Below are 21,115 nucleotides of genomic sequence, written 5' to 3'. Positions count from 1 at the left end.
GTGGGTTTATTGTATATTTCGAATTTTGGATTTTGCCTGTTTGTGAACTTAAATGATGTCTGTGTCACTGGTGCTCATATTAATGTTTCAAACGATTTCCTCAGTGTCAGTCCAAGAACAAGTGGTTGTTATTAAGTGCAGCTACACCGTGTCTGATTTCTGAGAAGTCACAACAACTGTAAAATGCACACTTCCTCTTAATAATATATTTGTTTTTGTGTGTGTGTGTGTGTGTGTGTGTGTGTGTGTGTGTGTGTGTGTGTGTGTGTGTGTGTGTGTGTGTGTGTGTGTGTGTGTGTGTGTCTGTCTGTCTGTGTCTGTGTGTGTGTCTACATGAATATGTATTTCTGATTGTAGCATGCAGTTCTGGCCCCTGGCCATTCAACCTTTACTCATTCTGAATAGTATCTCTTCTCCGCACTCCAATCTGGCCACCATTCCTCCTCCTATCACATTCACGACACCTTACTGGCACCCAGTGGTCAAAGGAGGTACTGCATCCACTTGATGCTTGGCTGACGGCAGGGGAGATGGAGAACTGTTTACAAGTGGCATTTGCCCCTAATTAAAAGCAGCACTTGTTGGAGCACTTGGTCTGCCGAAGGACTAGCATCCACAGTGATGCAAGCTGGGCCACTGATCCTCCGGTAAACCTCTTCCACTCTGCAGACACACAAAGAGACACACACACACACACACACACACACACACACACACACACACACACACACACACACACACACACACACGCGCCACCATTGCTCAACAAATGGAAAAAAAATACATATAAACATGGAGAATGACACTTTACATTACACCGCATAATCTGTTTTCAGGATAAGCTTGAGTATTTTCACAGCTCACAGTTTTGGTGAAAAGTGAGTACAGTGATAAAAAGCACAACGACTGAGATCTGTAGTTCAGAGTGCAGCCATTTCCAGCCAAGACAAATGAAGAATAGTCCTTGTGATTGTGATTGACCAAGTCTGCAGAATCTCTCACTCTCTCAGCTGCAGACAGTCAACTCCCTCCGTTTTCTAATTCTGCTGGCCCAACATCTGGCTGTCCCGTGTGGAAAGGCCATTATGTCAGGATACAGAATGAATGAAAGTAGCCATCGACCTGTCTGCGTAGCGACTAACTGGGCCGGCAGTGCCTTCGAGTTTTGGCCAGCTTAATGGAGCACAACAGCTCAGCAACTAATCACCTGTTCTTTCTCATCAGCTGCTTCCCCCACGAGACAGTAATTGATTGTTAAGTGTTTGATGGATCAGACTAAGACTAAGCTGACCTGAATCTGTGAAACGTGCAGTTTGAACCCCATCTGTGGTTTCATGCTTTCACGCTCAGAGAGAACTCCTGTCACCACAGACTGTTAAAACATTTGTCCACACATGTCACATAGCTAAGTGTGTCTACCGTGGGTTTTTTTCTGTTTTACCCACTGTGGGTACCATACAGAAGTACTGTCATACTGGACTACCGTTACATTAACAGAAGGAGAATACAATGCAATCCCGAAGACACCGATATTATCAGAACTATATTTATGTTACAATGTACACCTACTAAAAAACGTCCTACTTATCCAATGATTTAGACTTTCAGCATATATGGTTTAGTGATTGTTAAAACTTATTTTATTTTATTAACTTATTTTACCTAAAACAAGTGTAATTTTTTTGATGAAGTACTTTCCGGTGCACTTTCACTTGTTTCAGGAACATCTAATAAAACAGATAACTCTCTACGCTTGAATGATGAACATCACAATTCATTGATCTGATTAAAACTAGATTATCTACATTGAAAACAATTAAAACGAACTCAAAAACGCAGTTTTTTAACTTGTGTTAGGAAAAGTAATCCCAGTATTAGTGCTGAGGGGATTAGTCTATTAATCGATAAGTCAAACGCCAGCATTTGTTGCTTTACTGTGTTGTTTGTTCATTGTTGTTTGACTGTAAATTTAATGTCTCTGGGTTTTTGACTGTTGGATGCACATAACAAGCAATCTGAAGACATCACTTTGGGTTTCTGAGAAACAGTGATGGACATTTTTCAAATATTTGACATTTTATGAACTAAATGACTAATCACTTGAGTAACTGGTGAATGAATGAGTGACAATAATAATTAGTTGCATCCCTATGCAGTATTTTAAATGCCAGATTGTAAACTTGTAAACTCCTATTTGTAGGATCTCACCTGAGTCTGAACAGCCGGTTGTGGTCCAGCTCTTGCTCCTCTTCAGTCTTTCCTTGACCTCTGTTCCTCAGTCTCTTCTTCCTCTCCTCAGGGTGCAGAGTGAGTAAGACCACCAGACTGGGCTGGAGCAGGTCACTGGGCCAACGGTACACCTCCGAACCCTCATCTGGAAGGTTGCACAGTGGACCGCTCACTGCTGTGGCGATGGCATAGGCTGCCGTACTGTGCCAGAATCTGGGGACAGATAATGGATGGTGGATTAAAGGTGAATGATGGATGGATGTACTATCAGGTGACTAGCCACATAGGTAGCCTCGGAGATGTTAAATGTGGAACTGTAGGTCTAGATCCCTGTGGAAGGTGTTGTGTTGCCCCCTCTGTCTTCCTCAACTTCTTACAAGAGAAAAAAGGTCAAGAAACTTCACTCCACCAGCGACATCTCAGCTGTCTCTACCTGTCAATGATGACAGGTGTCTCCATGCTCTGCTGGGCTATTGTTTCTGCTGTGAAGTAGTTCCCCAGAGCGTAGAAGGCCCTGCGGATAAGGGGGGGCTCCCGATCAAACCGGGCCCTCCAGGGGGACATGCACTGGGGAGGGGACTGCAGCAGAACGGCCCTCAGAGCATCCCTCAGAGACTGAGTCAGAGTGGTCTTACCTGTGATGGGCAGAGGGTGTGGGCGAAAGAGTTACCTCACAAACAAAGAGGAGAAACAATGACTGGGCAAATTTTCAGAGCATAAAAGACAGAATTTGTCTTTTTTTTTTTTTTTTCTATTGTAAATCTCATAAGGGACTGATGAGACTCTTGAAAACTAGACCTAAAACTCCCTTCCTACCTACATGAGGTTTACAAAGAGTATTAGATGAGCGAGCTATTAAATGAACCACTTTCACAGTGATGTAACTTTTCTGAGGTCATGATACACGATATTCCATTAGGTGAAGCTGACTGGCAGATAATAGCTTTAGCAGAGAACAACCGGCCGTCACTTTGGCGAGACATCTATACATCAAAACTGATCACATATTTATTTACGAGGTAATGGCATTAACCTGTGGCATCCAGGCCTTCTATGACAATAACAGGGGAGGCTGGTTTACTTCTGGCCTCCACTCTGCTGGGCAGCAGCTCCAGTACAGACTTCGCCTCTGGGATGATGTCACCGCACTGCAGAACAGACAAAAAACCAGTTCGCTGCTGTGAGAGGAGGCAGGAGGGAGTCACAGACTGCGATGCACATGAACACACACACACACACACACACACACACACACACACACACACACACACACACACACACACACACACACTTCCGTTGGCCACCTGGCACGGATAGATTAATGGAAGAATCAAGCGCTTTGGGCCACTTTGTTATCCACTGCTATGCCTTCCTCTACCGCACGGCTGCGCCAGTTTGCCGCATCATGCAAATTGAGCTACAGTTCTACACAATTTGTACATGGAACGGGTCTGTGCTTGGCATGGGACTGTGGAAACCTTTTTTAGGACTTCATAGGCCTCCTCAAAACTGTAGAAAACATCCGAGTTGACGAGGTTGAGAGTCGATGGGTGATGATCTGGCGCCTCCGAGGGCACCACATAGTACTCCTTCGAAACGTCCATCAACTGGCTCTCTGCATGTGGCCACAGATGCTGAGTCCACAGTTGACCGTCTTCGCCTCTTAAGTATGAACACACCAGCACCGGGTCACGCTGCGCGAAATCTCGCAAGAGTCGTTCTGTCGGGGAGCAACTCCCAGAGCTACCTTTAAAAAAATACCCCTTGACGAGAGAGTCCTTGACGTTTGGCAGAAACGAGGACATGGGAGACAAGTCACACTCTGGAGACAAGAGCCTCAGCAATTTGTCTTTCAGCTCCCCGTAAACCTTGGCTCCTCGGATTCTGTCGCCGCTGCAGACGAGCAGGGAGTAACACCGGTCATGGTCCGGCAGTTTTCTGAACACCCGTGGCACTTCTTCCCCCCGGTGCTTCTCTTGAATTGCGAAGTAGTGGCTCGCTCCGTCCAGCTCCACTGAGAAAATACGAGAGGACCAGTGGGGAAGAAGAGACATTGTGCGGCGCGCCATGCCTCGCACCAGGACGCACTGGGCCAGCCGCTGATAGCCACCGCCAGGCATTACATAAGCCGCGGGGGGGGGGGAAACGAAAGTGAAAGGGAACATTGGCCTAAAATGGGTGGAGCAAGATAAAGCTGACTCAGAGAGAAAATTTCCTTAAGTTATGTTTATAGAAAAATGTACTCAGGCTAAGTAGTTGTGTCTCAGCAAGGTCAACAGGTGGACCATTAAGAGTGAAACTAGGTCTGATCAACTGCGGGATAAAATCAGGAAAAAACACGGAATGAAATATGGCATCATTAAGGAAGCATTAATATATTACTTATATTAATTACTGAAAGTAATATTTTAGAGGACGTGCTCAAAGCATGCAAAAGCATAAGCCAGGATGCAGACACAGGCACAAATTAATGGGGGGGCAAGGCCCTTTACAGTGATAGCCTTGCTTCTTTACGACTTTTAAAAGCTCATCAAAAGCGTTCACAACTCAGCGATTATTATTATTAGTAGTATATAATTATGGCATCACACGTTACTAACTGCCGTGGCTATAACCCCTTAATCCCCCCAAACTCTATAATCATCCCATTCAATTCCCAATTCTTATCCCTGCGGCATCTGTGTAATGACTGGAGGTGTATCTAAGAATGGACCGGTCAGACGCGCGCCCGGAGCGTGACATTTGATTACTTCACCGGGCTGCGCACAGTACACAGTCATCAGGGGCCACGCACCCGGCTGGGTTTCGTTTTCGCGATATGTAAACAGAAACCGCCCAGCCGCTCAGCTGATCCACTGCCCCTCTCCCTGTCACAGGCGCACCCTGCGGCTCCTTACTTAAGAGTCGTCAACATCCACGGTGCGAGCAGAGCAAGTGGTGATACAGGTGGTCGGCTGCAAGATGGTGTACTCCTCGTTGGCCGCCTCTCCGAGGCTGCTGCTGCAGCTCTGCGTCAGCACCCTGTACTGCATTTTTGCAAGCATCTTTTCAAAAATTTCTTGCTGGAAAACGGAAGCCTGCGGGGCTGCAGCCTCACCTGGCAGGGCACTGGACAAAAGGAGAGTCCAAAATGCAACGACTCCAACAAGTGTCAACTATCATTTTACACGCAAGTGTAATTATAAGTGTGGATTTTGTTTCCACACTGCAAAAACATCCTTCGTTATGCCCCTAGAAGAAGCCAAGAGGGGCATCAAACTTCTGACGGAATCAGGTAAATCTATCGGATGATATATTCTGTTCTTTTAGATGATGTCAAAACTCTTGCACGCTGTTCATTCGATCTGTCTGCTTCCTAGGTATGGAAAAGATCAACTTCTCTGGAGGAGAGCCCTTCCTGCATGAAAAGGGGGAGTTTCTGGGCAAGTTAGTTCAGTACTGTAAACAGGACCTCCAGCTCCCCAGTGTCAGCATCGTCAGCAATGGAAGCATGATCAAAGAAAAATGGTTCCAGAAATATGGTAAGACCCCAAATCAGTGTCTTCAGTGTGACAAATTCATCATTACATACATTATTTGTGTGCTACCTCTTTTTTACCATATGGTGCACTTGTTGGCGCCATATAACGAAGAAAATACTTTATTCTCTCATTCTGCACCAAAGCAAATGTTAAGCAGAGTATTCAGAATTATGCTCTCTCTCTCTCTCTCTCAGGTGACTATCTGGACATCTTGGCCATCTCCTGTGACAGTTTTGATGAAGCAACCAACCAGCTGATCGGCAGAGCTCAGGGCAGGAAGAGCCACCTTGACAACCTTTACAAGATTCGCAACTGGTGCCAGCAGTATAAAGTGGCATTCAAAGTCAACTCGGTCATCAACACCTTCAACGTTGACGAAGACATGAAGGAGCACATCATCCAGCTCAACCCGGTTCGCTGGAAGGTAACGTTAGAAACGGAGGGTGTGTGTGTTAGCTCATGTTCGTGTCATCACACCTATCGCTCTCACCCCCCCCACTCATCATTCTTGTGTACAGGTATTCCAGTGTCTGTTGATTGATGGGGAGAATGCAGGAGAGTCAGCCCTGAGAGAGGCGGAGAGGTTCGTCATCAGCGATCAGCAGTTTCAGGAGTTTCTTGATAGACACAGCAGCGTCTCCTGCCTTGTTCCTGAGTCGAATGAGAAGGTATGCGACACCGAACGGTGGCAACAAGTACGACTGTATATACTGTATGTTTAAATGCACAGAGTAACTTACACCCATTGTCTGGAAAATATTTCAGTTGAAGTAGGCTTCTTATATGAACCTTTGGCCCCCTTTGACAAACAAAATTCACGAGAAACTGTGACTAATGATTCTCATCTCTGAAATTACGATAGCAAGTTAAATCTCACCAAAATATGTCACTTTTTATTGAACGATTGAAAATGAATTAGTTCCTATCATGTGAGTTTGTTGCGTTTGAATACATATCAAAATAATACTATGATATTAATGTTTCCCCTGTTTTCCACTCCCAAAAAATATGCCCATTCACCTGGGGTTTCCTGATTAAGCACTGTACAACCTGTCGTAATAATTTACTAATACCGGGGTATAAATGAGAAATAAACAATGGTCACAGCTCTACTTGTGGCTAAATTTATTTGCTAACATCCGAATATATGCCTCACACTGTGCACATCAGTAGTACTAGTAGTAGTAGTAGTAGTAGTGCACATCAAAGACCAGGTTCTAGAGGTGAGAGAGAAGTGAAAAAAGAGTTTTATTCCGTGTGTGCAAATTTTAAATCTGTGGTCTTTATTGTCTTCACAGATGAGGAACTCCTACCTCATCCTGGATGAGTATGTAAGTACTTTATATTGTTTATGGATTTAACTCATTCCTCTTCAGCTCACTACTTTTACAGGTCACATGCATCTTACCTTAGAGTTACTGTTAGTTTGACTGTGCCACTACTTTTGCTAAAAGTTAGTTTTTATTTTTGTTAAAAATTATGTTAAGTATTGAACTAAAAGCACTTCCCTCCAAGTCTGAGGCAGTTAGGAGTCATTAAATGATGATTGTTTGAAAGCTGTTGAATAGAGCAGACAGGTTGAGCATTTCAATATGTAAGTCCCAAATTGTTTGCCTTTCCTCATTTTTCAGATGCGTTTCCTGGACTGTCGAGAGGGAAGGAAGGACCCGTCCAAGTCCATCCTTGATGTTGGCGTAAATAACGCCATTTGCTTTAGTGGCTTTGATGAAAAGATGTTCTTAAAGAGAGGAGGGAAATATCTGTGGAGCAAAGCTGACATGAAGCTGGACTGGTGAAATTCTGCTGCTCATGTATTTTGATTTACCTTTGCTAAGCCAATGCACTGTTAATTTGTAAAGTGTGAATGTTTTTATCTTTATTTATGTCTCTTACTTTTCTAGCTTACCGTACCACTTGTGATTGTTGAAAAACCTGTTCTATTCAAAGTATTTTTTGCACTTTGCTGTTTCAATTACAGATAAGCATTGCTGTTTCCTTGCACTGCAAATATGGAAGTTTGTGACTAAATATAACTTGATACAAATATTTTATTAAAAAAAAATGTGAAAAAGTGTTTTTTCTTCATTTTTTGCGCCTCGGTTCCAGCGACAGCCCCGGCCGGAGGGATTATGTTTTCCAGTTGAACGTCTGTCCCATTCTCGTGATCCTGATCCAGAAACGCCTGAAGGGAATTTCATCACTGTGACCTCACAAAACACGTTTTTAACTTAACTCATAAATTCATACACTAATTATGACAAAATTCCACACAAATGTCTAACAGAATCAAATTATGAAGCGATGAAATTTTATATCCGTAAGGTCAAAGGTCAACTTCATTGTGACATCATGATGTTCTGTAAAAACACTTTTCTGGCCATAATTGAACGCCGTAACTCAGGGACAGATGGGGACAGATTATGACCGTATTTCACATGTGGTCAGACACTTACTTGGTGACACTAATCTTTGGTGTCCACCATAAAACTGTGGTGATCGTATGGATCTTCTGTGCTGCCGGGGTTGAAGATGTGTGTGAATCATCCACGTTTAAGAATTTGTGGCTTCTTTGCGGCAACATCCCTATTTGAAGCATTGTCTACTCTACTCTTGAAATAATGCGAGTCCATTTAAAGTAGGAGGAACGGATGTCGTGTTGGACTTTGACAAATGAAAGTAATTCCGTCCTCAAGTTGAGCCAGGAGTGGTCGACCACCTCCCGAGACTGCAGTGTGTGGCCATTACATCATGCAGTCAGGTGCTAGGCCATTCTATTATTCTGGATGTTTTAATCCTTGCTACACTAAGTAGACTGGCCTCTCCTGCTGTCTCTCCTGTGGAGGACAGCTCTCTACTTGTTACCACTGCTGTAGCATCCTGGTAGTCACAACCATTCAAATACTAAGTACATTGGTATTTTTCTGCTTTTTCCTCTCCTGGGTAAATGGGGAGTTTATATAGGAGTCCAAATCATGAGAGCTGTAGCAATATTCTGGTGACTGTGTCTGTTTTGAGGAGGGCTGGTGAACTGATGAAGGATTAAAAAAAGTCCAGGACTTCATCATTTTATTTCTGGCTATGTCTCATGTGTTGTTTTCTATAAAGGACCAAACCAAAAAACTGGCTTTAAATATTTTAATGTGAGGTCATACACCACATTTAACGAAGGTTTCACTTAGGAGCCCTGCAACTGAGAGATTATTGGTATGTCATTTAAGTGAGTGGAATAATACAGAAACTAAACTAAGGCTGATTTTGCTGGGGCCTCTGCAGACTTGAGGACACCTGGATTTCGGGAGAACCTATTTTTTTTTAATCAGCCGATTTTTAAAGGGTGGGTTCACTCACATTCCCCCCCCAAAAAAAACATTGTCTCATCTTCCTGTAGTTGTATTTATCCATGCCGATAGTTTTGGGTTTTTACCTGCTCAGGTGTTGCGATACTGGTCTCTTAGATTTCTGCACCTTTCCTAATTCAGTGGAGGCAAATGAAATGCAGTTGTTTTTTTTGGGGGGGGGGGGGTCACATTGAAATATTACATCTAAAATATTCAACAGCAGCATTGCCCTGGTAGAAGGAAGTTCTGATAAAACCGATAAAATAGTCACCGGGAAACATACGTTGGAGATTTTTTTTTTTTTTTAAGTAAGTTTTACTGTGAGCACCAAAAACTAAAACCCATTCGCCTCCTGTGTCTCAGTCTCATGTTATTTGTCCATGAGTTAAAAACCACCACTAGGGGGCGAGTGGGAATATACTGTATGCTTACTGTAACGCGAAGCGACGTTTAGAGAGGGCGATTACGGCCCTTTGCCAGCAGGGCGCGCTGTCGTCCGCGAAACGGGGGGCAGGTGCTGGGCTCTCCTCTACGCGGCAGCCCTCACGGCGGCAGACGGGAAGCGTCTCACGGACAAATGGCGTCCCTCCAGTGCGAAGCAGCCGATCTCCGGCCGAGCGCGGCGGCGGGAACGGTGGGGAGGTAAACACACCGCCGCCCCGGAATTTCTTTTGAAGCAAGATGAGCGCGCTGCTTCACGCAGGGTCCGTGTAGCAGGCTTGGCGGCTGGACGTTGCGGCACCCGTCGGCAATCGCGAGTAGACCGCTGTCCCGGTGTACAAACAATCCTGCTGTCAAGCTAAACAGACCGGAGGGTGTCAGCTGCAGCCCGTGCTTCCCTCTGGGTTGCTTATTTATCTGCGGTGTTGTTGGGGGTTTTTTTTTTTTCTTTTTTCTTTTCTCGCCGATGTTTTTTCTGTGTTAGTGTTTCACCGGGGCCTGGTGTCAGGCGCTGCAGGCGACAGTAGCAGGTCAAATGTTTCCACCCCGACGTCGGAGGGACACAGACTGAACATGGGCATCACCCCTTCAGAGATCTCCTCCTCCTCCTCCTCCTCCTCCTCCTCATCATCATCATCATCCTCCGCCTGACTGGTTGGCCGCCTCTTCGTTAATCCTATTCAGGAGATCATCTTTTCAACCTTTCCTGAGGTTACACCATCAAGACGGCGTTATCTCAGAAAGCCAGGTAAGGATTTTTTCCCCCCTTCCTTTCTCTGCTTGTATGCCATGTAACACAGCGGGAGCTGTCGGAGCTTATGATCCGTCAGTCTCAATTATAACCTGCCATCGCATATTTTCGCCATTTCCTCGTTTTAACAGCGAGATATCCTGTACCTGACTCACAGCCAGCCGGCTACCAGCGATGTCACCCGTGACTTCTTAAATCTGATTTGTGAAACCCCTTTTTGTTCGTCTTATTTTGGACTAGATTAAATTGAGTGAATATGTGACAAAGAACTGGCTTCAGAATGACATCAGTAAGGTTGTCAGTGTGTGTGTGTGTGTGTGTGTGTGTGTGTGTGTGAGAGGGGGGGTAGTGACAGTGTTCGTCGCTGACACTTGATCAGAGTTGCTGTAATTGTTGTTCCCCACAGCCTTAGATCATATGTTGTTGCTTCTACAGCAGCTGCAGCGTTGCATCTGAACTCCGAGCATAGCATGCTCAGAGTGGATGGCTCCACTGAGCTCTGAAAGGTCACTCAGTGTGCCCTGCTATTTCCATTTTAAGCAGCAGGTCCCCCCCTCAGGGTACGGTCAGATTATAGATACAACTATGCGTCCGGGCTAGTAGAAAACAGAGTATTCCTGCAGTCCGTGCTGGCCTTGAGGTGTGTGTGGTACAATCAACTGATTTCTTATGTCTGTCCTACCTGTACGCAGTGTTCTCATCTCTCACGCCGTTATATCCTTCCAGGCATGTCAACATGTTTGTACCTTACAGAGACTTGACAGTGATAATCTGAGGTTTGTCTCCTGGACCCCTCTCAGCTAATGAAGCCCAGAAAATGTCAACATCCTGTAAAGACCTCATGTGCGTTAAATGTCGGGTGTCAACATGTGGAGAAAAGGTGGTTTACTTCCACCTGGTGCGTGTAGGTGCCTTGGTTTGTCCCTGTGCAAGGTTCATGAAAGACATTCATCATATGGCGACGTATACATATGATGTACATCCTGTTATAAACCGTGGCTTTAAGATCCCTCTCCTTGTGGGCTATTGATTCTCTCTCCAATTTCACGCCTCTAGCCATATTACAGGAGCTACACACTGAAACACCCTTACTCTTTCTTTGACACACACATGAACACGCATTTAAGGAAAGTTGTGTATTTCACATGGAATTTCACAGGCGCACAGACGTAGTGATGCACTTTTTCCATTCTTCTGAGAAAGAGCCTGTTCCCGCTGGGGAATAAAGGCATCAAGCCACTGCCCCCTGTTACAGTTTTGTTTTTGGTTTTTTCAAAACAAGAGAAAGATGGAAAAGTGGAGATGTGTTTACTTAAGAGTAAGAGGGAATCAGGTTATGATGCCGAAAACATGTCATTCCAGTGTGGAGGGAGTACACACATGGTCAGAAATACACACACATAAATGATTTTTTTTTTTTGTGGTGTGTTATGTTCGCTTCATACGAATTAATGGATTAATAAAAAAAAACATTACTAGATCGCTGCTGAATGTGTTTTTGTGATGCTGATGATAAGGCACTTTGATAAACCTAACAGACACTCCCAAAACGAAGTGGTTGCCTGGATTTGTTTCACATTGACTCAGCTTTGGGTCGGCTCTTTAAACTTTGTTCTGCAAAACAAAGCATTTGACAGATCCGTAGTTTTATGGTTTGGTGACGGATTATAAGCCCTATATAGACTAAACTAATACAATGAAACTATAAACTGCAATATCGTTGCCTTGCCTTTTACATCTTTGGTATAATAACGAATCCAGATCTTGAAGGGGGCATCTGTCTTTGCAAGAGGTGTAACTCTGGTCAGCTCTAGATCACACAGCGGCACATGCTGTTAAGGAGATTAGTCAGCCTGAGACAGACATGAGCTAGAAATGTGACACCCATTCAGTTTAAATACACTTAACCAGTAATTAAAACTCAATTATTGTCAGTTCCTCATTACCTGTAAGGTCTTGTTAGAGTGGTTTCACTGCGTTCAGGAGGGTCTGTAAGGACCAGACAACATTCAGTGTAAAACTACCGTGGTTGGGTAACATACGATATTACCACAGTGCGCTTTTCTTGAATCACTCCTTTATTCTTGTGTCATTTACATTTCTAGAGAAGTTGTCTTTTTGGTGTAATTTGATTTCAGGGGTTGTAGTCTGCCTGTGTGCAGTCAGGGTGCCAAAGATTATGCAACAGCTTCAATGCCATTTCAGCAGGGTGTTGTTGAGTGTGTGTTCAGGGTGGTTTCCAGGTTTACAATGTGTGTTTGCGTGTGTGTTTTCGTGTTGGGGTTGAGGGAAGGGCAGTGTACACACTAGACAGTCAACAATGCAATCACTTGAGTTCTAAATAGCTCGTGAAAATGATGTTCATTACTCAGAGAGCGCTTTAGCTCTTTGTGTTATGGCTTGTATCCAGCCAGTAAGGACTGCGTTAGGATGAAATAAGGATTGTTATGAGAGCATTATGTGATGCTTGTGAGTGCAGTGCTTCTTCCAGGCGGCTGCTTGGCGTTTTGAACTGTTCTCCCAGGCTCCATTCTCTCAGACAGGTAGGGCTCATATAGTGAGACACTGTTATGTAATAAATGCACGGCAGATTCTGCTGACCGTCTGACGCTTTAGCATTTCAGGAATGCGTAAATTGCAGCGAGGCATTGGGGTTGAGTGAATCCCACACAAACGAGCAATACGCACAAGTCGTTTTAGACAAGAAAAAAAACTGAACTCCAAATGAACATCCATTTTTTTTTGAAACAGCAGAGTTTTGCCCATGAGCTCACAATTATGTGTTCGTCTTCCTCCGACATTGAAACAAAGAGCCATTTCAAGTAGATACTCTGTATGCGTCATACTGACTGTTGAGCAGCTTTCAAGCAGTGATACTTTAGCACCTTACATTAACACGTACTGACTGCCAAATGAGGGATGCTGCCAAAATGTTTTTAAGAACACTTGTCACTGCAATTCTGTATCAATTCTGTGGTCAATTTCTGTTCAGTAAAGCACTTAGAGTCAACTCTTGTGTTTCTGTAAGTTTAGTTCAGCAGCCGCAAATGGTCTCAAGCATACAGAGATCAAAGTTCGCACAGCAATGAGCAGCGTATGACAATGAGCACAAAGCACAAAACTTAGTAGAGCATTTATACCCTTTAGTGAGTACAGACGGGAGGGGTTGCTGTGTAAAAGAGATAAAACACACACATATAGACTTAGTTTCATAATTAATTGGTGAGATAAATTGCAGCTCAGGGATGAAGGACAACTGCCTGGTACCAACTGGTTTGTTTTATCCCTGAGGGTCAGGCTGTACCTTTCAACTGAACATTGAGCATCAGTGCATTCCTTAGATAATATAACTACAGCTTAACAGGTGAATAGTAAAATGTGAATAGTATTAAAATTTTCCATTACACCACTTTTCAGAGTCCTGCAGAAAAGGGCCCAAATATAGATGACGTTACACCATTGTGTGGAGACATTTCCAACGCAGCTATAATGGAGTTGTACAGGATGAAGACAATTCAGGTTTCTAAAACATTTGTAAAGTTCAGATTTTGGTGTCCGACCCACGCATTCACACTGAATGGGCTTCTTTCTAAAGTTACTCATTTTGAAAAGTAAGTCAGGAAGGAATATTTTGCAGGAAGAAACATTAGTTTTTCCACCCACGGTAGCCTCAGTGGACTGTAGTCCAACAACAAATCATGTTTCATGTTCATTAAAGGGGTACAACTCACACTTCAGCTCAACTGGGAATAAGCCAACCCTTTGCTCTTACTATGTCTCTCTCTATCACTGATGCCATCCACCTACACATGAAAACAGCGGAATATAACACGTTCGGGTTCGTACTCTACTGGGAGTCATTCTCAGAAATGTTGGAAATCCCCAACTGAAGTAGAAGTAGATGAGTCAGGAGGCAGGCCGGGGTCTGGGATTGCGAGTGGTGAGCAAAAAGCTGGTGCAAGCTGGCGTAGCATGAAGCATGAGCTAATGCCCCCGGGGGAAGAAGGCTCTGATGAGCGGAGCGGTGACCATGTAAAGTACCCATGTTCAGGACAGATTTGAGCATGTGACGTTGTAGCATGCTAATATTATTTGGGCATATGCTCCTAAAAACTAAACTTCTTGCTAGCACTTGGAATACCGTTATGGTCTAAGCACTGGAGACACTTTTTACTCCCAAGTGAACCTGCGGCCTCATAGTTCTATCAAAACTAAAAATAAAGAAAAGATTTTAAGTTGGCGACACACAAAAAACACTACGAAACCCAACAGAGAGAGCAAGTGTGTCTCTGTCTAAAAATGACTTATGTCTTGTTTTGTAGATGCATTTGTCATATAACCAGTGTTAGTGCTAACATTGTGTTTCCGTTGGCAGGTTCAAAGAAAGAATGGCAGCTTAAATAAAAGCCATCGTGTGTTTGGTCAGTTGTATGCTTTTAATGTGAACTAGCAGCAATGAGATGTTCTGTTCGCATTAGCAGTAACTTAATACAGCTCTGCTGTGGTGTAAACAGAGCAATCAGTAAACAGTGCGGCTGTCATCAACCGTTTTCCTGTGAATCCCTCATGCTTAGGCAGCAATCTAAATCCAGTGCCGGAAAAGAGGACTCCACCACTACCGATAAAAACCACTAAACAGAAAGATAATTCCTGTATGGAAATAAGATGACAGGCTATGGCAGAAAAAAAAACGGTGACCATAAAGAGTATCAAAAATGGGGTTTGATTTCATTAAAATCCTAAAGATTACAAGTTAAAGTGGTGTGAAAATGTTTGGCTGGATTTTGTTTGTGTTTATGTGATGCTACATGTACATTTCTGAGCTGTAGTAGTTGCCACTTGTGTTTTCAAGCACAACTCTTGACAGAAAACATGGGCAGTGCAAAGTGTTTAATCAGTTTACCTTCATCACTGCCTGCAATGTCAGGGCCCTAGGAAGCATAACGAGAGTCCAGCCTTGTCAGGTTATCAGAAAATAACAGTTTTATCAGTAATTGTTATAACAATTTCCTCCCTTGCCTATTACTGTGTGAATTCCCAGTGAGATAATCCATTAAGTCCAAACCCTGACAGTGAGCGGCTCACTTAGAGCAGCTCTATCTACACTCTAGATTTTTAAACTCGCAAAACTTGAAACCCAGAGACGCTTCATTTGTTTGCACGCATCAGAATGAATGGACTGGTGTAGAACATCTCTTGCCTAAATACGGGCCTTGCAGCTAGCAAAGCCCATGCACTGTAATTTCATTAGTGAAAAAGATGAATAGATGAATGCAAGCACTGCTCATAGCACTCCCTTAAAATGTGTCACCAGGGTGTTGTAATTTCTTTTTTTTTTTTTTAATCACTCTTTCAATATGTAAAGTATTCATCTGCCTTCAGAGTGTTTCCTCACCTCGTCATTAAAAGTGGGTTTATATTCCTTTTGTATCTGCTAGAAACCCATAAACAGGACGTCAGCGCATTTCCAAAGGTCGTTTTTGGCTTCCTCCTTCCCATTCTCCTGTAAAGGGACCGAGAGACTGTGTTTGCTTTACAAGGCAGCAGCTCACCAGCAGCAAGGAAAGTAAAGGCTGGAGGGCAGATCAGAAAGCAAGAGACAGGGTGTGCTGTTGTTGTGAGGTATATATGGTGTGAGCTGTCATTCTGTGGAAGTTCATATGTTGAAGTGTCTTTGCGGTGGAGAGACTACAAAGAACAAAGAGGCAAAAGTGAATGCATGAGATGCTGGGATGACACACGAAATTCTCGAGTCTATACCCTTTTGCTTTGTCTGCATTGCTCTAACTCAGCGATTACAGAAATTGCTTGTGAATTGTTTAGCCGACTGCCAATGAGAGTGCCACTGTAACCCATAGATTAGGCTCTGAGTGCCTCTCTGCTGTAGTGGCTCTCTCCTTGTGTGTCCATGAAAACACTATTGTCCAGATAGGTGACCACAGTCCTCACTGTGCAGCAGTCACACTCGTTAGTTTAGCATTAGCGATGTAGTGTCCTCATGAAAATAATTTCAGTGAAAGGAATAAAACATGATGGTCCTGGTTACTATGAAATCACTTTTAAAGTGAAGTTCTTTACTTCTGTTCTCATTATGTGCAGCCATACCGCAGATCTAGCCACAACCTGCATTTTGTGTGTGTGTGTGTGTGTGTGTGTGTGTGTGTGTGTGTGTGTGTGTGTGTGTGTGTGTGTGTGTGTGTTTATGATGTAGTCTGAAAGGATCTAGCAGAGAAAGTCTGTACATTAAAAACGAAGATATGGCAATCACGCACTGAATGTTCAGCTTCCTCTTGGCATGTAAAATAAATCATTTGCATGTGCTCAATCATGTGAGTGTTGACGCTCTGTTTCAAGTTACCTCCACCCATCTCATAAGAGCCTGTGTATGTGTGCTTTTCACATTCGTCACAGTCTGACCAACTTTCTGATTATTAAAGGATAATGCTTCCATTTTATGCTATCAGAACAATTGAATTAATCAAAAGAATGAATCCAACTAACAACTATTGTCTGTCTAGCCAGAGTTTGGTAAAGCTTTTGCCTCCATGCCATAGAACTCTTTTCTCTTGAAAATCATTAGTTCATTCATCTCAGCTTCTCAAAATGAACTCTCTCAGAAACCCTGCAAGAAGTGTGTCCACCAGTTTCCCTTCAGACAGGCTGTGAATGCAGCTCTTATTTGCTGGTTTTCGGTTGCTGCCCTCAGTGGGTGTCACCTTGTGTTTGTTGGCTGTGTTGATGAAAATGGATATTTATTCATCTATTTATTTTGGAGAGAAGAACTGTCCATTTAGTAAATCTACTCAGCTACAACTAATCAGATCCAAGTATCACTGCAATATTTTTCTAACATTTTGTTCTGGATAGAAATTCACAAGGAATTCTAATGAGGCTCACTTCAAAGATGCATTGAAAGTTTAAAAAAAAAAAAAAAAAAAGCCTGGCAGCAAAAGCACAATAAAATAATCAAAGCCAACAACATTAACCAACAAAACTGAGTGAGTTTTGAAACAGTTAGTTTTGCCAGTTTATTTTTGTTGGATTCTGTTTTGAGTAGAAGTACAAACAGAACTTTGGATTTATGGTAGGGCTGCAAAATTTATCAAGATATCATCGAAATCGCAGTATGGCCAAGTGTAATATCCAGATCACAGCACTTGCAGTTTTCTGACAAAGGTAAAATGTGTCACAACATACCATTGTAAATGAAGCATTGTGGTGCTACAGAGATGCCCCCCCCCCTACAAATCCTTTTCTCAAACGTAAGGGAACAGGCTCGTTTGGTACAGACCCCAGCAAAAATCACATCATCATTTTTATCATCCATTATCATCCTAACTCATATGATGAGTCACGATTTTAGTGGGAATTGATCGCTAATAAAGTATCTGTCAAAACAAACGCAGTACGTTTTTTTTGTTTAATGGATGGATGCAACTGTCTTTAATGGCAAACTGAAAGTAACTCCCAATGGTAACACAAATTAGAGAGCAGTTGAGTCCAGACATGTCCATAAACAGATGAGCGGCATCATGGCATTAGAAAAATATTCTCTCTCATTCAATGCCAAGTGTATTTTAAGGAATTTGCTTGTACTGCGTAAATACAGGTAAGATTCAAGATTGCCCGAACATCTACAATAGAGAGTTTAATCTGAGCATTCACTTTAATCTGGTTATAGTGTGCATGTTAACATAAAGACTGAAGCTGTAGAGCAGTGAGGGACAACAGATTGCCAGCAAAGTCGACCCTTTGCTCGGGCTCTGTATCTGTCAATAGAAATAGGCTCAGTGAGGTATGCCTGTCGCCTTCACTTAGCTTCTAAGACACTAGTGTAGGAGAGCGAGCCTGTTGTCGCTGCTGAGAGCCTTGTTTTAAGCAGTTGTGGAATCGGAAAGATACGATGTCTTTTGCCACTGTCTTAAAGAAGGACGGTCTTCTAGCTGTCTTATCTCAGTTTTTTTTTTTTCGTTCTTTATTGTTCTTTGTGTTGTGGAGAACTGTTTGTTTCCACTTGTTCAGTACAGTCTAGTCATGGTGTTGCCTTGGACAATAAGACTCTGTGGGCAAGGATGGACTCTTGCTTGGGCCTCTAGTCTTTTCTTCTGTGCGTGTTGCACACCATTATGTAATTAAGTCTTTTTGGGGGTGCTTTCTTTCTTGTGAAATGAGAACAGCAGGGTGTGCTATTCGCTGTCTCTTCTCCTCCAGGTGCTGAGAAGTCATCTGGTGGAAATTAACTAATTTAGGAGGAAAAAAAACAACTTACTACCACTTGGAAGAGGAGCTTTGGGAACTTAAAAGCAAATTAGTGACACCAAACTTGCGGTCCAGTCAGGCAAGCATTGAATATTTCTTCAATGTAGACTTTTTAAAACTTAAAGGAACAAACACAACATTTAAAATACTACTGAATCTCATGAATATTTACACTCTGTCATTAAATACTGCCAACGCCTCTACTTGTTTTTCTAATGGTCCACCTCAGAGGCTGACAGTGGTGTGGAAAAAAGTCCTTCTTTATTACAATTTCACATTTTCTTGCATTACCTCCTGTCCTCTTACTGTCTGTTTTTCCTTTTTATTTGCCTCATTTCACTCTTTTTTTGCATGAGCACTGATGACTGGTGTTTCCTTCCCGATTTTCCTTCCTCTTTCTTCTTTTGTCCCATCTCACTGATCTTCTTTGTTCTGCTTTGTTTTTTTTTTCATGCCTCTTAAGGTAACTTTAAGGTTTGCTATCACTGAGCGGCATAAATGCTGTGAGACAGTTATCTTTCCTGATGGACAGTGTTTTTCTGGTAAATACGAGGAGCATTGCTGTGTTCGCAGAGCTCACAAATTTCCTCTAGCTGTTGACCTGACCATAACAAAACACAATGACCATTTAAGCCATCACAACTTCTGGACTGACTGCAGATTTGCCATTTTTGTCATTTTCAACACTTATGGTCATGTTTGTCCCTCCAAAGGGGAGTGCTGCGCATGTCATACAGACCCTCTATATGGCAAACATGATGAATACCAAAAGAAAAGTATAAACTGACCCTGTGGTCACAGCAAACTTCTGTTTCCTGTCCTAGTGTTTTAGTGGTTATGCTATGATTTCTAGGGTATATTGGTTGTCACAATTTATGTACTATTTGTTTCAGTATTGTGGCTCTTTCACAGCATTAACAGACAGTGTCATGCAATCACAGTAAACCTGAAATAATCATGTTTACATTTCTCATTCACTTTTTGATAGAGTAGTAGTGCTGGTCGCAAGGAGAAGGATGAGACTAGATTTGCTCGATTAGAAGAAACAAATTTAGCGTTAATTATAATGGTAATTTAGCCGTTCTTCAACACATTCCATCTCATTCTCACATCAAAAAAACACACTCGACAAAGTGAATACAAACCAGGTCAAGCAGACCAACGACAGTCCTTGCAGTAACTGAGGATATTTAGCTTACCTTGCCAAAAAAAAAACAGAACAAGTAAAAATGGCAAGAGACCAAGCAGACATGACACTACAGGTTTTTTTGCCCTATATACCCAGGCATGACCCCTGTCGCTGTCTGTCTGGCAGAAACTGCAAAACGGACTTTGATTTGATAGGCACAATAACACAGACACACACACACACACAGCTTCCCCACAACACTTACAATGCCAAAATACATCTGGGTGATTGCGTAACTCCTCAGGGCATGGAAAAACTAGGCCTATCACCACTCTTGGCTACCATCTTAGAGCTCCCCCTCCATGTCGAGGACAGACGGTGACTGTCCCCAACCGCTGTCCCTACACGAGGGCATGTCACCTTTCACATTCAGCGATTGAGCTGTCCAAAAAATAAAGTCCCCACGTGTGTGAGGTTTGGGTTATGAATGTGGGTTAGTTGATAGCCGACGAAGAGAATAACACGCTGCGGCATCCTGAGTACGTGAGTTATGGCTATGCACAGCATGACTGCACTGTTGTTTCAGTATTGATCTACATCAACCTATGACCCATATGCCCTACATTCTGCCTTGATAAACATGCTCAAAATAGACACTGGCATGATTTGATCAATGTTACTTTTCATCAGGAGATGTTAGCAGTGGCATGTCTCACAATGATGTTATTTTAATACTGCACCAATATAATAATTCATATGGAGATAAACTGCGTGTATATATAAAGATAGTCACAGGTTATTCATTTTATTACTGACTCAATTGTTGCCTTGAATCTTGGTTTTGCAAATGCACAACTGTTGCAACTACTGGAGAGGATGTCGATTTCTATCCAGGCAAGGGCAGGATTTGTCCCTCAAATACTGGTTTTACCATAAGTCTCATCATTCATGTCTCTGGTTACAAAAGGTGAAGGTTGTGAATATCATACCCTGTGCTGGTGTCCATCAGAGGGTACACCATCACGTTTTATTTGCCTCCTTGCAAGACTGAGCATTAGCAGGCTCTACCCTCCCTTCACTGCGGTGGCCGCTGTAGGATGCGGAGGATTTAATAATCACAGTGTTGAACAGATGTTGGTGTCTAGTGTTGGTTTAATTTGTACCCTTCAGTGGTCATAATACCAACCATGCTCTTATAGTATTATTTCATGTTGTCACCAGGGAGTGAACACAACAGCCTTTAGAACAATGCATCAGAAACATATTAAAATATAATAAGGTACATTAGCTGAATAAAAAAATTTGAGTGCAGCAGGAGTAGAAATTATTCCTGAGCACATTGTTTAATGATATTTATGATATTAATAATTAATTTGGTATTTTGATTGTGCTGCAACAATAGTTGAAATAGTCCAATAATATAATTTTTAAAATAAAATGAATAATG

General features: G+C 42.8%; 3 protein-coding genes across 3 annotated transcripts in view; 2 read left to right on the top strand and 1 right to left on the bottom strand.

Moving 5' to 3' along the window:
* Positions 1–262: 262 nt before the first annotated feature.
* cmpk2 (cytidine monophosphate (UMP-CMP) kinase 2, mitochondrial) lies at positions 263–4,344 on the bottom strand. Its single transcript, XM_040137758.1, has 5 exons — positions 3,708–4,344; positions 3,263–3,377; positions 2,663–2,864; positions 2,209–2,442; positions 263–663 (listed from the first exon to the last, which is right to left on the bottom strand). The coding sequence occupies exons 1-5, from the start codon at positions 4,296–4,298 to the stop codon at positions 543–545; spliced, it is 1,263 nt and encodes a 420-aa protein (XP_039993692.1). The 5' UTR covers positions 4,299–4,344; the 3' UTR covers positions 263–542.
* rsad2 (radical S-adenosyl methionine domain containing 2) lies at positions 2,377–7,768 on the top strand. Its single transcript, XM_040137759.1, has 7 exons — positions 2,377–2,473; positions 5,106–5,503; positions 5,589–5,750; positions 5,945–6,174; positions 6,269–6,418; positions 7,049–7,081; positions 7,382–7,768. The coding sequence occupies exons 2-7, from the start codon at positions 5,191–5,193 to the stop codon at positions 7,544–7,546; spliced, it is 1,053 nt and encodes a 350-aa protein (XP_039993693.1). The 5' UTR covers positions 2,377–2,473; positions 5,106–5,190; the 3' UTR covers positions 7,547–7,768.
* Positions 7,769–9,640: 1,872 nt separating this feature from the next.
* rnf144aa (ring finger protein 144aa) overlaps positions 9,641–21,115 on the top strand; it is a 31,755-nt gene continuing 20,280 nt past the window's right edge. The window contains exon 1 of the mRNA XM_040137660.1: positions 9,641–10,277. The gene's annotated coding sequence lies outside the window, so the exon portion shown is untranslated. The remainder of the gene's footprint in view (positions 10,278–21,115) is intronic.

The sequence above is a fragment of the Xiphias gladius genome, chromosome 10 (genome assembly GCF_016859285.1).
Source record: "Xiphias gladius isolate SHS-SW01 ecotype Sanya breed wild chromosome 10, ASM1685928v1, whole genome shotgun sequence".
Taxonomy (NCBI): domain Eukaryota; kingdom Metazoa; phylum Chordata; class Actinopteri; order Istiophoriformes; family Xiphiidae; genus Xiphias; species Xiphias gladius.
Note: the sequence above shows the minus strand (reverse complement) of the source record. Positions and strands in the feature narration are given on the sequence as shown.

Excerpts from the sequence above, each read along its gene's own strand:
- cmpk2 (XM_040137758.1), bottom strand. The coding sequence starts at position 4,298 with ATGGCGCGCCGCACAATGTCTCTTCTTCCCCACTGGTCCTCTCGTATT. Across the intron at positions 2,865-3,262 it reads AGAAGGCCTGGATGCCACAG|GTAAGACCACTCTGACTCAG; the intron begins GTTAATGCCATT and ends TGCCCATCACAG. Across the intron at positions 664-2,208 it reads AACCGGCTGTTCAGACTCAG|AGTGGAAGAGGTTTACCGGA; the intron begins GTGAGATCCTAC and ends GTGTGTCTGCAG.
- rsad2 (XM_040137759.1), top strand. The coding sequence starts at position 5,191 with ATGGTGTACTCCTCGTTGGCCGCCTCTCCGAGGCTGCTGCTGCAGCTC. Across the intron at positions 6,419-7,048 it reads TTCCTGAGTCGAATGAGAAG|ATGAGGAACTCCTACCTCAT; the intron begins GTATGCGACACC and ends TTGTCTTCACAG. Across the intron at positions 7,082-7,381 it reads ACCTCATCCTGGATGAGTAT|ATGCGTTTCCTGGACTGTCG; the intron begins GTAAGTACTTTA and ends CTCATTTTTCAG.